This window comes from Schistocerca gregaria, chromosome 1 (genome assembly GCF_023897955.1).
Source record: "Schistocerca gregaria isolate iqSchGreg1 chromosome 1, iqSchGreg1.2, whole genome shotgun sequence".
Taxonomy (NCBI): Eukaryota; Metazoa; Arthropoda; class Insecta; order Orthoptera; family Acrididae; genus Schistocerca; species Schistocerca gregaria.
In genome coordinates, this window is record NC_064920.1 from 163,898,896 (window position 1) to 163,915,110 (window position 16,215).

General features: G+C 43.6%; 1 protein-coding gene across 1 annotated transcript in view; it reads left to right on the top strand.

Annotated features, from left to right (window-relative positions):
- LOC126284998 (chordin-like protein 1) overlaps positions 1 to 16,215 on the top strand; it is a 527,874-nt gene that overhangs the window by 495,801 nt on the left and 15,858 nt on the right. The window contains exon 7 of the mRNA XM_049984295.1: positions 3,680 to 3,776. Coding sequence (XP_049840252.1) covers positions 3,680 to 3,776 — 97 coding nt within the window. The remainder of the gene's footprint in view (positions 1 to 3,679; positions 3,777 to 16,215) is intronic.

A 16,215-nucleotide genomic window follows, 5' to 3' on the forward strand; every position in this document is an offset into this window, starting at 1 on the left:
AAACACAAAGAAATAGACCAATATGGCTGAAACGTGGTGCGCGTTCTTTCCAAAGATGCTACTAACTAAACATGAACTCAATACGCACCGGTGGTGCCATCTCTCGGACTTTGTACGGACTTTTCAAATGCCCCTCGTAATGTCTCGTATTCGACGAGGAAGAGGGTCCACTAGTTTCTGCAGATACGTCATATCCAACTGAAGCTTCTCATTGATGATTATATCCAGTAGAATTACCAAATTGCGGAACGTTTGTTGATAACACTTACCTGCTGCTTCAAATAGTCCCTGGCACTTTCTGTGAGATTAAGAGTGGGTGATTGTGTGCGCCAGTCGAAGAGAGATAGGGTATCTTACTGTTTGTCAAATCTGGAACGTATTACTGCAGGCCCGTAATCGCGGTTGTTGTCATCTTGGAAGACGGAAGTGTGCAGAATATACTCATCATGAATAAATGCAAGAAAGGGCAACACTTGCTCACCAAGATTGTTGAAATAATCATTCTGGTATATATGATTACACAGATTTTCTGGGCGAATTTTATTCATGAAGTCTTCTCGGCTTATCAGCCGAGTTGTGGCATCGTGTTGTCGCACAGTTTCGATGAGTTTCCTACGTCATCTTGAGGCGAAGTACTTCGTTCACGTGCACGGTAACCTAAATTAGTGGGCCAACGTCATGCTACGGAAAGCATACGCAAAACAACACAGAACCACCTGACCTAAGCCCTCCATACATTTTGGGTTAAACTCCTCATTGCCGCGCGGGATTAGCCGAGCGGTCTAGGGCGCTGCAGTCATGCACTGTTCGACTGGTCCCGGTGGAGGTTCGAGTCCTTCCTCGAGCATGTGTGTGTGTGTGTGTGTGTGTGTGTGTGTGTGTGTGTGTGTGTGTGTGTGTGTTTGTTTGTTTGTTTGTTCTTTGTTTGTCCTTAGGATAAATTAGGTTAAGTAGTGTGTAAGCTTACGGACTGGTGACCTTAGCAGTTAAGTCCCATACGATTTCACACACACTTGAACATTTTTGAACTTCTCATTGGGTCGGCGTTGCACTCAAGGCCTTCCTTCGTCTGAGAACAGGCAAAATTTCCAGTAGTCGGACTAAATTACACTCCTCCAGTCCGCTGTTCTCCAGATTATGTGTTACTTGTCACACTGAAGACGTGCAGCTTTATGTGACGCATGAACAATGGTCTTCTGCGAGGAACCCTTCCTGAAATGTGCATTGCACGCTGTTGCCTTCATAATGTTCTCTCGAATACTAGCAGAGAAAAGTAAGGAGACTGAGTTTTTATCTACCCAAGTTATTATTTTTTTCAAACAACAGTGTCGTCCTCTTTCAAGGCAGTTTCCTTCCGCAGGTAAATACCGGCGGAGACGTTGTTCCCAGTCGTGGTAGCAGTGTTGAAAGGCTTCAACCGGTACGACTCTTAACAAGTCGGCCACATTCTTTTGGGAGTCCCCCAGAGTGCCAAAATGGCGTCCTCTTAAGACATTTTTCAATGTCTGGAAAAGAAACAAGTCAAATCGTCTCAAATCAGGTGAATATAGGGACCTTGAAACTAGAAAAATGCCTTTTGAAGTCAAAAACTCCGTGATGGAAGTGGCCGTGTGCATGGGGTGTTGTGTGATGATGCAGCATCCACTTCTCTGCGATATTCAGTCTCACTCGATTCAGCTTTTCCCTGAACCTTTCAACGACATCTTTGTAAAGTACTTGGCTGATAGTCTGTCCTGGAGGAACAAATTCTTGACGCATAATGCCCCTAGTGTCAAAAAACCACAACAGCATTGTTTTGACCCTTGACTTGCTCATTCGAATTTTTTTGGGTCTAGGAGATGTCCCAAGTGTACCATTTCTCACTCTGGCGCTCTGTCTAAGGATTGTATTAAAACATATGGGTTTCATCACCTGTGATCACACGACTGAACCATTCCTCTTAAGATGGCAGTCCTGTTAAGATGAATAACGCACACGTTTCTTCGACTGTCCTTCTGCTCAGTTGTGAAGTTTTTCGGCACTACTTTGACACAAACCTTTCGCATGTGCAAATATTCGGTCAAAATTTATTGTACGGTGAAGGTGTTTAACAGGCCACTCGTCACCCTTACTGTTAAACGTCGGTGTGATCTCACAAGAGCACGCATGCGTTCGATGTTTTCATCGATTTCTGAAAAAGGTTTCCCTGAGCGAGGTTCACTTTCAACGTGCCCTCGGTCTTCCAAAAACGATTTGTGTCACAGAAAAACTTGTGCTTTTCATAAGGAAAGTTCCCCATAGGCCTGCTTCAACTTTTCAAAGGCCACATTCGCGTATTCTCTAAGTTTAATACAAAACTTGATCGTGTAACTTGCTCTAAATTCCGCTGTTTCATTTTCGCAACACACAACAAAAATACAACTTCACTGATGGCACTCTCAGAAATCACGTGACGACTGTACAGAGCTGAAACTCGGACTGAGCTTTGGAAGTAGAACAACACAGACTTGTCATATCGCTCACGGTGATGTCAGTCTCGTTACTTTTGTCACACGCCTCGTACATTTATTGTTTCCTGTCAGGTTTGAAACCGACTGTATTGACAAGACGTCTCACTCGCCCCCAGTCTCTGACGGCTAACATCTTTTTACGACCACTGCTCTTACTCCGTGGTGCATGACTGGAAATGGAACACAGTTCTCTGTAGATACGTTGGACAGTCCGTTCTGAAACACCTACAGCTTTGGCATCTTCATTCACAGAGTTGTCATGGGCACGGCCAAACACACAGGCTTCTTGCCATCCTGCCATGTCTCTACTTCGATCCATCTTACTGCTCTGATTCCATACAGTCGACTGGCACTTACACACCACTTTGCTGTCACGCCTTATGTCAGCCGTAGGGGGCCACACGATCGCCTTAGGAGCTATAGCACTCCAGAGCGACAGGATGATGATGACGTTCGGTTTGTGTGGCGCTCAACTGCGCGGTCATCAGCTCCCGTACAAATTTTTACACAGTCCAATTTTTACACAATCCAATCTAGACACTGCCACGAATGATGATGAGAAAAGGTGAGGACAACACAAACACCCAGTCCCCGGGCTGAGAAAATCCCCAACACGGCCGGGGATCGAACCCGGGACACTGTGATCCAGAGGCACAAAGCGACAGGGGTGCCTAATACAAGGTGGTCATAGTGTCTCGATCCATTCATAAAAAATAAATGGCAAATCCCATTTCAATCATTTCCGCTATTACTAATTTTGCGTGTACGTCTGATTTCATATAGCTTTTTACAATAGTACCTATAAGTATTCAAACAGTGTGACGTGCTCTAGATGTCTGCGTCTTATCTTGCACATTATAGAACTATTTCTCTTAGTTATTGTATCCACAATGTAAGAGCTTAGCCATTCATTAATAGAAGTGTTAAGTTTGTCCAAATCGTAACATATTTCCTTGCGAGTGTCCAGTGGCGATATCTTATAGACATCGTAAGCGAACTGTGTAATAAGACAGCTGCGCTTGCCTCATACACCGAATGTGTTTTTGGAAGACATGGAATGCAGACGCTGAAAAGTTACTAAAAATTACTTTTCTCCGGCCAATAAGTGAGTCCACGCCCTAGGAAATTCGGTGGACTATTATGTACACAGAAAGTGCGACTGTACATGATTATTGTTTCACTTTGTGCAGGTCCCCTCAGCTATAACCAGCAGTCATCGTCCATCACATTTAGTGATCCATCGGCACCCAGCGGACGCAAAGACAGAAACTGCATCTCCACTGGCAAGTAAGTACCTCTCTAGTTATTAACCTTAACGACAAGATATTTTCAGCGAATTATAGAAGACCTAAAGGTAGCTCATATTATAAGTGCAAGTAAGTACCTCTCCAGTTATTAACCTTAACTACAAAATACAAACACCGTGAATTCATTGTCCCAGGAAGGGGAAACTTTATTGACACATTCCTGGGGTCAGATACATCACATGATCACACTGACAGAACCACAGGCACATAGACACAGGCAACAGAGCATGCAAAATGTCGGCACTAGTACAGTGTATATCCACCTTTCGCAGCAATGCAGGCTGCTATTCTCCCATGGAGACGATCGTAGAGATGCTGGATGTAGTCCTGTGGAACGGCTTGCCATGCCATTTCCACCTGGCGCCTCAGTTGGACCAGCGTTCGTGCTGGATGTGCAGACCGCGTGAGACAACGCTTCATCCAGTCCCAAACATGCTCAATGGGGGACAGATCCGGAGATCTTGCTGGCCAGGGTAGTTGACTTACACCTTCTAGAGCACGTTGGGTGGCACGGGATACATGCGGACGTGCATTGTCCTGTTGGAACAGCAAGTTCCCTTGCCGGTCTAGGAATGGTAGAACGATGGGTTCGATGACGGTTTGGATGTACCGTGCACTATTTAGTGTCCCCTCGACGATCACCAGAGGTGTACGGCCAGTGTAGGAGATCGCTCCCCACACCATGATGCCGGGTGTTGGCCCTGTGTGCCTCGGTCGTATGCAGTCCTGATTGTGGCGCTCACCTGCACGGCGCCAAACACGCATATGACCATCATTGGCACCAAGGTAGAAGCGACTCTCATCGCTGAAGACGACACGTCTCCATTCGTCCCTCCATTCCACCGCGGTTCCTGGTGTGTCCGCTGTGCCGTGCGTGTGATCATTGCTTGTACAGCCCTCTCGCAGTGTCCGGAGCAAATATGGTGGGTCTGACACACCGGTGTCAATGTGTTCTTTTTTCCATTTCCAGGGGTGTATTTTCAGTGAATTATAGAAGACCTAAGGATAGCTCATATTATAAGTGCAGTAATCTCATGTCCTTAAAGAAGAACCGAATCTATAACTTTACGAAGAAGATATATAACCGAGTTACTAAAGTTAAAACATGAGTCGCATTAAGAGCTAGAATTTTACTATTGGCCTTTAACTGCAGCATTGAAAACTTCGTTAGAAAATGGAAAAATTAATAGAATATAAGAATTTTGATGCAGTTATACAAACCTAAGAGAGAATTTTCCAACAAGAATGATTAGCATTTGCGGATGAACTGCGATAGCAGATTGAGTGGTGAAGTCATTAAACAGATCTGCAGACCAATTTAAGAAAAAATTTACCTACATAAAGGAGTCATTTATTATGTTTAAAGATTATTATTAATCTTATGTGATGTATTGAGCATGCAATAAATATTTATCAAATCTGAGTCAAAGTTCAGAAGAAAATTGAAATTTGTGGAAAGTTCGCATGGCACCAAACTGCTGGGAGTCCTCGTTCCCTAGGCTTACACATCACTTAAACTAACTTACGCTAAGGACAACACACAGGCGCGCGCGAGGGAGGACTCGAACCTTGGAGGAGGGGGAGGGGGGAGGGGAGCCGCGTGAACCGTGGCAAGGTGCCGCAGACGTTTGGACCCAAACGTTCAGGGTTCAGAACTTTTATTAATGAATGGACTATGAACATTACCTAACCCTATTGTGAAGAGCAGCGACGCTCATCACTGTATTTAGTTAGCAGTCACTTGTGTTAAAGTCCTGATCAGGTTAAATTAAACTTCCAAGAAATTCGAAGTCCATTCGCTGAGCGATAGATGTGGTGGGCGATTGGCACTAATCGTACTATCCGGCAGGACGTCCGCACCGCAAGTCGACCTGCTGCCTTTCCAAGCTGAATCTCCACTTCGCTCTCCGTCGGTCAAAGCAGCCCCTTAAATACACGGCGGGCGGATGAATACTATGCAAAGCTATAATTCCGCTCGTCGGACCGACACGACGCAGCAAAATAGTGCGTCAATGGCGCCACCGTCTGTACGCCGGGCCGGAACTACGGCGTCGCCCCGCGCGTACGCCTGTAGCGCAGGCAACCCCGCAGACACTGTTGTACCGCGTGGAGTCGGTGTGCCCGTGGATGCACCATTATGACTTTCACGTCGCCTTCTACTTCGATGTTGCATTTACATTGTTTTGACTTGTGCAACTATAATGTACTAATCTTCCATAAAGATCCCATATACATCGGGTAATTATGTATCACTACACTGTCCTGTGTTAGCTTCGGTTTAAAAAATACTGTCGAAAGCAAAACTGACTTAAAATGGTGCGGAGAGCTGTTGCAAGAACTAGGACAGATACTCGACCACCGCAGCAATCAGTGGACGCACATACAGTGTCAGCAGCTTAGTATCACCAAAGAAATTTACTTCATGGCAAGTTTTGTCAAGAAATACACCGTACATGTTTTTCTCTTTATATGTAGATAGACGTATGTTCAGTAGCGTATAAAAACCGTGGTAAATTATTACCCAAGTGATAATTGATTAATACACTACTGGCCATTAAAATCGCTACACCATGAAGATGACGTGCTACGGACGCGAAATTTAACCGACAGTAAGAAGATGCTGTGATATGCAAATGATTACCTTTCAGAGCATTCACACAAAGTTGGCGCCGGTGGCGACACCTACAACGTGCTGACATGAGGAAAGTTTCCAACCGATTTCTCATACGCAAACAGCAGTTGACCAGCGTTGCCTGGTGAAACGTTGTTGTGATGCCTCGTGTAAGGAGGAGTAATGCGTACCACCACGTTTCCGGCTTTGATAAAGGACGGATTGTAGCCTATCGCGATTGCGGTTTATCGTATCGCGACATTGCTGCTCGCGCCTCGCTCACCTCTTGTTCGCACTGACGGCACTTTGAACAGTGGACGTTAGATTTCAGATGTGTTACGACCTGTGGCTCTACCCTTCATTCGATCCCTGCGAAACCCTACATTTCAGCAGGATAGTGCACGAGCGCATGTTGCAGGTCCTGTACGGGCCTTACTGGATACAGAAAATGTTCCGCCCTGGCCAGCACATTCTTCAGATCACTCACTAATTGAAAACGTCTGGTCAATGGTGGCCGAGCAACTGGCTCGTCACAATACGCCAGTCGCTACTCTTGATGAACTGTGGTATTGTGTTGAAGCTTCATGGGCAGCTGTACCTGTACACGCCATCCAAGCTCTGTATGACTCAATGCCAAGGCGTATCAAGGCCGTTATTACGGCCAGGGGTGGTTGTTCTGGGTACTGATTTCTCAGGATCTATGCACCCAAATTGTGTCAAAATATAATCACAAGTCAGTTCTAGTATAATATATTTGTCCAATGAATACCCGTTTATTATCTGCATTTCTTCTTGGTGTAGCGATTTTAATGGCCAGTAGTGTAGTATTATTGGCGTAAATAACATTTAAGGTATTTGTAGGCTTTGATGCCCTATAATAAGTAATAATGGGTCGAAACGCATCGCTAATAAACTAATGTCGTAAGATTAAGAATCTTGAAACACTGTGATTTTTTTGCTGTACATGTGTATATCTTTTATTATAACTCAGTCACTTAAATGCACTCTGCCAAAATAGCTCAAGATTATTGTTACTGAACAATCCAAAAACAACAGGATTAATGATGTCGCCTAACAAGGAACAAGGGAGTTGCATTACGTTGATTGAAAAGTCGTTCCTCCTCTGAACACGTTGGAACTTTTTCTTGGCGTCATATGGGTTTCGTGACTTAGGTGCAGTGTGAGCTAACTGTTAAGGGTGGAAGGGTGTTGAAAGGTCCGAAGGGCTGACGACTTTGACTCGGTGCATCAGGCGGATCACCAAAGTCATGGCCAAATCACTTCGTGAGACACAGCGGTCTGGCTTTTACCCCAGGGCTTTAATCCACAACCTGATGCTGCAATCTTGACATCACCACCTGTCTTCCCTTGCCGGGCAAATACTGCTTCTTCCATCGCCAAGATTCGAACTGGTGACGTCAGGATCAAGTGCCTCACCATTAGCGAGTGCTGCTCAAACCGACTGCAGACGCAGGCCTCTATTCACAACGATAATTACGGTAGCCCTTAAGAAAATGGGAATGATGAAGAAAGGAGGACAGGGGTTATTGGCCCGTCGACGAAGAGGTCATTAAAGACGAAACACGAGCTTCCGTATGTTGGAGAAGCGGGGGCAGGCAACAGGACATGGCATTTCCGAAGGAGCCCGCCTGGGTGCCGCTGGTTGTAGGAACGTGCAAGTCGCCCAACGAGCGAAGGCTGTAGCGCCACACGACGTTTGCTTATTTCTCGTCAAGGAACTGGTGTGCCAGTGGCGGGGCAGAGGGAGGTCCAGTTCCGACTGGACCACTAACAAACATCGCTCGAAAAACGAGAATGAAGTAACTGGACAACATTTATCTGGGTAAGAGGCGTTGAAAGGGAGGTTCAACCAAAATAGTTGACTTTTCTTCTACTTTGCCGATTTCATCGAAATTTCAAAATCATGTCTATCATGTAAAGATGTAGCAATACCCAAGTGCTGAAGTCCAGAACGTCATTCGTTTTTGAGTTCTGAATTTTTAATGTGATTTATAATGATATATTTGCTACTCAGACCTGAGCTTTCACATTCCAGATTTTTTATATACGTTCCCAAGGCATAGTTCAACAGTTCCGAGCATTCATTTTATGAGAAATGTTATTACTTTCGGCACTTTTTCCAAATTTAAATTTCCTTTAATTAACGGTACATAAAAGTGATAACACACAAACTACATCTTCGATAATATTAATGCATAGAAGCATCCAAATACCTGAAGACTACTTCCTGCAAAAGTTTCAAGTGAGATTGGTTAATATTTAGGATAAAAGAGTTGGCCTTGAACTTAGAAAAACTGACTTATGGAAAAAAGGATTTTAAAATTTATTAAAAAATGAATGCTAATACAAGAAGAATACGCAATAAAATTCACCAGCACCAAACGTTTTCTCTTTCCTGCTCCTGTAAGGATATCCTTTTGCCGTCTCCATGCAGCATCTACTGCACCACTTCGCTCATCTCTAGATAAGGAGATCGTCTACTGGGTGCATGGTAAAAGAGTGCTGCGTCTTTTGCTACCGTCCGTCTTCAGACATCCCATTCTGAACTGAGAAACAGCTTGTACAACACCCAATTTTTTTTTCTTTCTTTGAAACACTGGGACCAAATGACACTGTGCAAATATTCATTTGTATTTTTTCTTTCCATCAGTGCATGTTGCCAGCAGTGCATCAGATGCAAGTCTCTGACAGACAGCCGCTATCTTGGCCTAAAATCGGTACTAAGGGGAGTGTGGACAGTATATCCGTGTTGTCTGCTGCTTCACCCAGTACTTGACATTCGAATACAGTCAAATAGCTTTGACATCTAAGAGTAAACAGTAAACACTCCAAAGATGTGAAACAGCCATTAAAATGTTTTTGAAAAAGTGAAGGTGTAGGATGGAGTCCGCCCTTAAGCAGTTAGGAAGGCGAAACCAGTGTATAGTTTAAACAGATACACAAATAACAAGAAACAACAAGGCCATATCCAGCGAGGTCCAGGGGAAGGCAGCTAATCCCTCCCTCCGCCCCCCCCCCCATTTCCCCTATCATAGAAGGTCGAACATGTAACGAGTACTGAACACTAACTTTTCTGCACAGAGCCATTTGTCGTGAAATCCCAAAAATATTTCACCGTTCGCCGCTATTCTCGTTGTAACTGAAATTATCAGATGGCTTTGGATTTGAAAGACTTCTACTTGGTGTGCAAAATACGGCGGCAAGACTGCATAGTTAGATTTCTACCAAAGCCGACAACTACTTGCAATAGTTTCCATTTAACTTCAGTAAACCACAAACGAATGACTTTTTTCACGAAAATAACCACGGCTGTTTCTGGCACTGTCTGTGTTCCTTATTTTGTTTCTTGACTTACAAGGGGACAGCGCCCACCTGCCATCACTGATTCCGTCCAAATTTATGGAATAGGCAGGACTTAGACAGAAATGAAAGTGATGGAAGCGGTAGCTCTAGAGGGCCAAGGGTGTAGAATACATTACCCGGGACGGTCCTAGCATTCGTTACAGGCTATGGTTAGTGCAGCGGAAACAGTACAGAACTGGAATGTAGAGATCACGGTATCGAGTCTGCAAATAAACCGAAATAATGTTCAGTGCTGTGTTTATTAATATTTTCATAAAGGGCGTTAAAAGAAAGGGCAGTAGAAAGTTTGGGAATGCCGTGCGGGATTAGCCGAGCGGTCTCAGGCGCTGCGGTCATGCACTGTGCTGCTGGCCCCGGCGGAGGTTCGAGTCCTCCCTCAGGCATGGGTGTGTGTGTTTGTTCTTAGGATAATTTAGGTTAAGTAGTGTGTAAGCTTAGGGACTGATGACTTTAGCAGTTAAGTCCTATAAGATTTCACACACATTTGATTTTGAACGAAGTTTTGGTATTGCAAATAAATTTCCAGGAAGGCATTGTAAGGCGTAGACGAGAACTTCGTATGTAAAACCGGATACTTTTATTATTTTATAGTTGATGATTTACATGTGCTGTGGTGGTATTCATCGAAAAATCAAGGAGAGCAGTAATTTTCTTGTCATCCTGCAAACATTATTTATTACATGGCTGTCTTAAAGTTTCTGAAGAAAAGCGGGCTTGGTCTACATTCATAAAAGGTTCGCTCTCATAGCACAGTTTGGCAGCAAACCATGCGTAAAACACCATTTTGCCAATTCGTGGAGTGGAACGTATACTGATGCAGTGTCCTAGAGATGTGGTTTCTTTCTTTTTCTTTTTTTACGCTATGAGATAAGAGTAGTTTGGGAGCTTTTCGATCAGCGCTGCACTAGCGGAGTAAATTTGGGGGGGGGGGGGGGGGGGGAATCACTTTAATAGTGCACGATGGCAGTCTTTCTTCATCTTTAAAAATCTCATCGTATAATTGTGGTTTGTCCTCCCCGCGGCTCAGTCAACAGAATAAATCTGTTCTCCTGCACGTAGGGCTTCATCACATTAGACAAAAAAAGTGTAAAGCTGTTGTAAGTTTCCCAGATTATCATAAAGTAATGACAATGTTCCTACACTTTACCGCTTGGTAGCCCACCGGTTTTTGAGTCCTCGGCATAAAATTTTCCTTTCCTTTTCATGTCTTCTATTTGCAAACTACTGCAGAAGATAGAGCCATTAGACACCAGGGAATGAAAGTAGAAGATATAAATAAAGGTTTTGGCATTTTCATCTCGAAAATCTGATATTACCTATAACGCAAATGTTGCGAGTGTAGACATTTCAGAAGCTCTCCAACACTTGATCTGTAGTTCACGTTCTTATGAGTATAACTACCTGAGAATTTATGTTAATCTATTTCACATATTGATTTACCCTCATGCATTATTTCCACTGCTGTAGTCAGGCCTCGAGCAGTACTGATTAATACATATAACGTTTTATCTAAATTCAATGACAGTCCATTTGCAAAGAGCGAGTTATTATTTTTCAAGAAAATACTATCTAAACTTTTCAAGTATCCACGCATTTTGGACAGACTTTACGCGAGCTTACTGTGCAGATACACGGTGTGCACCGAACTTGATGTCGTCGTATCGAACAGCTGTTGAAATATCACGGTAAATAAGAGTGAAATCTGTACACCTTGTTTTCCTTGTAACGTTGGTTCCTCCTCTATAACCTCTAGAAGTGTGTAACGTGGGTATGAGACACCCTTTGTAGAGTTGCGACAACACTGAGCCACATCCATAGAGATGTATACAAAATCGCGTTATACGATTGCTAAGCTGAGCCCACTGCAACTGTCAGGAATCTTCTTTTGCCGACTCCACTACAGCCATGGTCCTGCTGGGGGTGGTATCCCTTTGTTTTCCTCTCATTTGACTTACCCAGCCATTTTTAGAGGGCGCTACAGTTTAACGTGGACTCCGAACCAAGCTGAAACTTGGCCTTTTTTTTTACATACAGATCTCGTTACCAGAGGTGAAAGACGCAATGAGCTGCAGAAACAAGTCCTAGGACTTACTTTTGCTTGAACCATAGACTTTTTTGATTCTAGGTTAATCCTTCGAGTCCCAACAACAAGAAAAAATATAATTTTAAAATTTTTCACAAAAGCAAACTTCAATATCATAGTAAGCATCAAATGCAAAAAGTAATTGAGAAAAACTAAACAATCAGTTGTTTAAGAAGGATACACAGTTCTCAACCGCACATTATTTCATGTGATATATGTGAAAGAAAATTCGCATTTTTCTTAGACACAGTCCCACATCTCGAAACGTCCGTGAACGCATACTGCGTAAAACAAACTATAGTCCTAAATAACAAGCAAAAATGAGTCTAACATGTAATAAATATAATATCAAAACTACATACCGTCCCAGTGTTCTCATTTCGAAATCACTCATAAAAGCGGTAGTACAAACTCAAGTTTACGTTACAATAAATGTAGATACGTACAGTTACTTTCACTATCAATGATATTAAAAAAAATAGCCATGTCACCATCTACAATCACTCAGCACAACCACAGCGCTGCCTGTTGCTTTGAACGCTGTTACTACTACAAATCCACTACATTCGTAGAAGTACGTCAGTATACCACTAGATGTCTCTGCCATGGTTCAGCATTGGCGGGTTTCATTCTAAAGACACTGGCAATTCAAAAGCAAATTAAAAAAAAAAAAACTGTGGTTTCAGGCAGAATATGACCATTAATAAAACCAGCAAACTGCAGGCACGGATGCCTGACGGGGAATGGAGGGATAAAGGTCCTACGAACTTGTGTCTGGAAATGAATCGTTGCCACGGTATATGGCGCTGACGAATGGAGTTGGGCTCAGCTTGTAAAGCACGGATCTCTTCAACCGGCCACCAGCATATCGGGATCAGGACAAGAAGTTCCCAGTTCAGAGGGGATTCCCACTTCTTCTTTGCCTTACAACCAAGAGAAACTTCAAACGAAACTTGCTTATATAAGGGGATAAGAAAATTTTTAAATTTGTTTCTAGGCTAACACTGCCCCAGTCAAAAATATGTAAGCTTTGTGTTTCTCTCTGTGTGTAGCTGTTGTGGAAAATTGAAAAGTCAATGGTTTGTTCGGCATTTACTGCAATGAACCTGTTCGTTTCTTTTCCACTTTGCGAGGTGGCTTAATGGGAAGACGGCTGTTCAAATTCCCGTCAGGCCATCGAATTTAGACTTTCTGTGATTTTGCTAAATTTGGTTACGGAAATGCCAGGATGACTCTTTTAAAAGGGGACAGCCGATTCCCTTCCCCAATCTGAGCCTTTACTCCGTCCCTGATAACCATATTGTCTACGGGATGTTAAAACATAGTCTTTCTTCCTTTCCGTTTCGTTTCGTCTCTCTTTTTACTCTTCTGCATATCAACTCCAGGCTACAAATCTATTTCATAAATCACTCTACTTTCAGAGTGGTATTAGGACTGCAGCTTTTGAGTCAACTGGTGTAGAAAAGAGAAAGATCAGAGAGGAAAGTGTTTCTGGACGAGTATCAACGTCACTTTTTCCTCATGGCGAAAGTTTGTTTTGGCAAATGTTTAGACGCACCGCTGTATGTATACCGAGTCTGACGCAGTACCTGTAGCTGGCAGCAGTAATCTAATACTGCTGAAAAGTGTAGGTCAGGCAAACATCGCCCTAGGACTAGGTAGGGACGCACGGGCAAATAAACTCGAGAGTCTCTGCTGGAAAATTTCTACTTCGAACGTGTTTCCGATGGGCACGGCAACTGCAAGCACTAACTTTGTGAGGAAACAGCGCACGTGAAACGAATTAGGACCGACCGTTTTAAAATGTTCCTAAAAACGTACCAGCGCTGCCGTCACCATCTTTTCACTAACCATCATCGAAATTCAAACAGGGAGATAAAGCAACATTTCTCTATTTGCAGTCACATGTTTGGTTAACAGATGAGTAACGATATAAACTAGAGATGTGGCGGAGGGGACGGGCAACTCGTATTACTTTCGTAGTAAGAGGGATGGAGCAAACAAAACCCAGTTTCTTATGAAATGAAACTCGAAACTATTGAAACTTTGTGTTTACAAACCAACAAATGAGGTTCTTAACTACAATGGGGTAAGTGGGGCACTGCCTCATTCTCCCATCCCCCACCCCGCTGCCTCACGAAGATTCCCCTGTCGCCCGCGAGAAAGAAACGAAAGAAAAACGCGGAAAAAATTGTTAAACTGGTCAGTAAAGTTTCTTTTTTATATTAGAATAGTTAAAGCTGGTTTTCGAAACCATCCTGACGCAAAGAAATGCGAATTATTTAGTGATTTGTAGCTAGCAAACGACACTAAGTTCAGTGCGTCTGTGTAATCGTAAACGAAAGCAGAGCTAGAGAAAGAGGAGTTAGTGATCACAGGAATGTTATGTGTTAAATTATTTATGTTTTTGGATACCTTCCATAAAGTCAGTCTTTCCTCACTGTATGAGAAGCTGGAATTGGCCGGCACTATCCCTGAGAGTCGTTATAGAGAGAAAAATTAATACGTCTCGTGTCAGATCGAGGAATACACAATAGCGTGAGAGGTCATGTAGAAATGATACTTACTGCTATACACATCAAAAAGTTTTGCATGACCCCGGTTCCCAGAACTCCTGAAGACAGACTAGGAGAGGAGAGGAGGGAATTTCATCAAATGGCGAAGGGCACACATAGGAAAGGGAAGACAAGTAAGGAAGTCAGGGCGGATTCGTAGCGCTGTACGGGCTTGTAAGGCGTGGTAAAATTTTGAGAGTGTCCATTTGTGGTCAGGCTTCACTATTTTATGGAGCCATGGCCCACAGCTTCATGACACCTAGTGAGACATGACGACCATGGGTGTGTGTAAGCCCTTTGAATAAAAGTGTCACATCTGTCCGTTTCATTTGATATGTCTCTCAGTTACCTTCTGTGCTACGCCATAGCAGTTCTTTCTATGTACGTCCAAATTTAATGTATTACTTGACAATGACACTTCATGTGAAAGTTACTTCTGTCCTTAACATTTGCACACTAGTGTAGTTTGATCATACACTGAGCACCGCAAGAAACTGGTATAGTCATTCGTATTCAAATAAAGAGATATGTAAACGGGAAGAATACGGTGCTGTGGTCGGCAACACCTGTTTAAGACAACAAGAGTCCGGCGCAGTTGTTGGATCGTTTACTGCTGCTACAATGGCAGGTTATCAAGATTTAATCGAGGTTGAACGTGGTGTTATATTCAGCGCATGAGCCGTGGAACACAGCATCTCCGAGGTAGCGATGAAATGGGGATTTTCCCACGCAACCATTTTACAAGTGTACCGTGAATATCAGGAATCCAGTAAAACATCAAATCTCCGACATTGCTGCGGCCAGAGGAAGATCCTGCAAGAACAGGGTCCGATGACGACTGAAAAATGTTCACCATGACAGAAATGCAACCCTTCCGCAGATTGCTGTAGATTTCAATGCTGGGCCTGTTCTGGCGTTACATCAAGCGCCGGCATGTTGACCTAGAACAATACAGTAGATAGGGCTGCGAGACGATGTCAGCCAATAGTACATTGACTAGGGCGACACCACAACAAGAGCGGCCCCTATATGTAGAGAATATATGCGCCGCTCCGCATAGCCGTGGCTGCACTAGGAGACGAGCCATGATATAAACGCATTAGCTGTAACTTGTGAAACAACATTATTTGCTTGCATGAAAATTGTATATATCGAAGAAACATTGATTATGTGCATGTCGCCATTTGCTTGCGACCCATCTTTTAAAATACGCAAAGTTAAGTATTATCAATTTAATTTACTGTTATAAACTCCATTAATAAGATTTGCTTGAATTTTGTCTGGCTGTCCAAGAAAACAGCTTCCTAGGCACCCTATCTTAGACGAGTGGGCAGGACACGACAGGGCCATCAGCAAGTGTCAGCATACGAACTATTCAACGAAACATCACCAATATGGGCTTTCGGAGCCGAAGGCCCACTCATGTACCCTTGATGACTGCACGACACAAAGCTTTATGCCTCACCTGGACCCGTCAACACAGACATTGGACTGTTGATGACTGGAAACACGTTTCCTAGTCAGACGAGTACCGTTTCAAATTGTATCGAGTGGATGAACGTGTACCCATGTGGAGGCAAACTCATGAATCCATGTTCGCTGCATGTCAGCAGGGGGCTGTTCAAGCTAGTAGAGGCTTTGTGATGGTGTGGGGCACGTGCAGCTGGAGTGATATGGGACCCCTGATACATCTAGATACGACTCTGATAGGTGACACATGCGTAAGCATCCTGTCTGATCACGTGCATCCATTCATGGCCATTGCAGATTCCGGTAATCCCAGCAG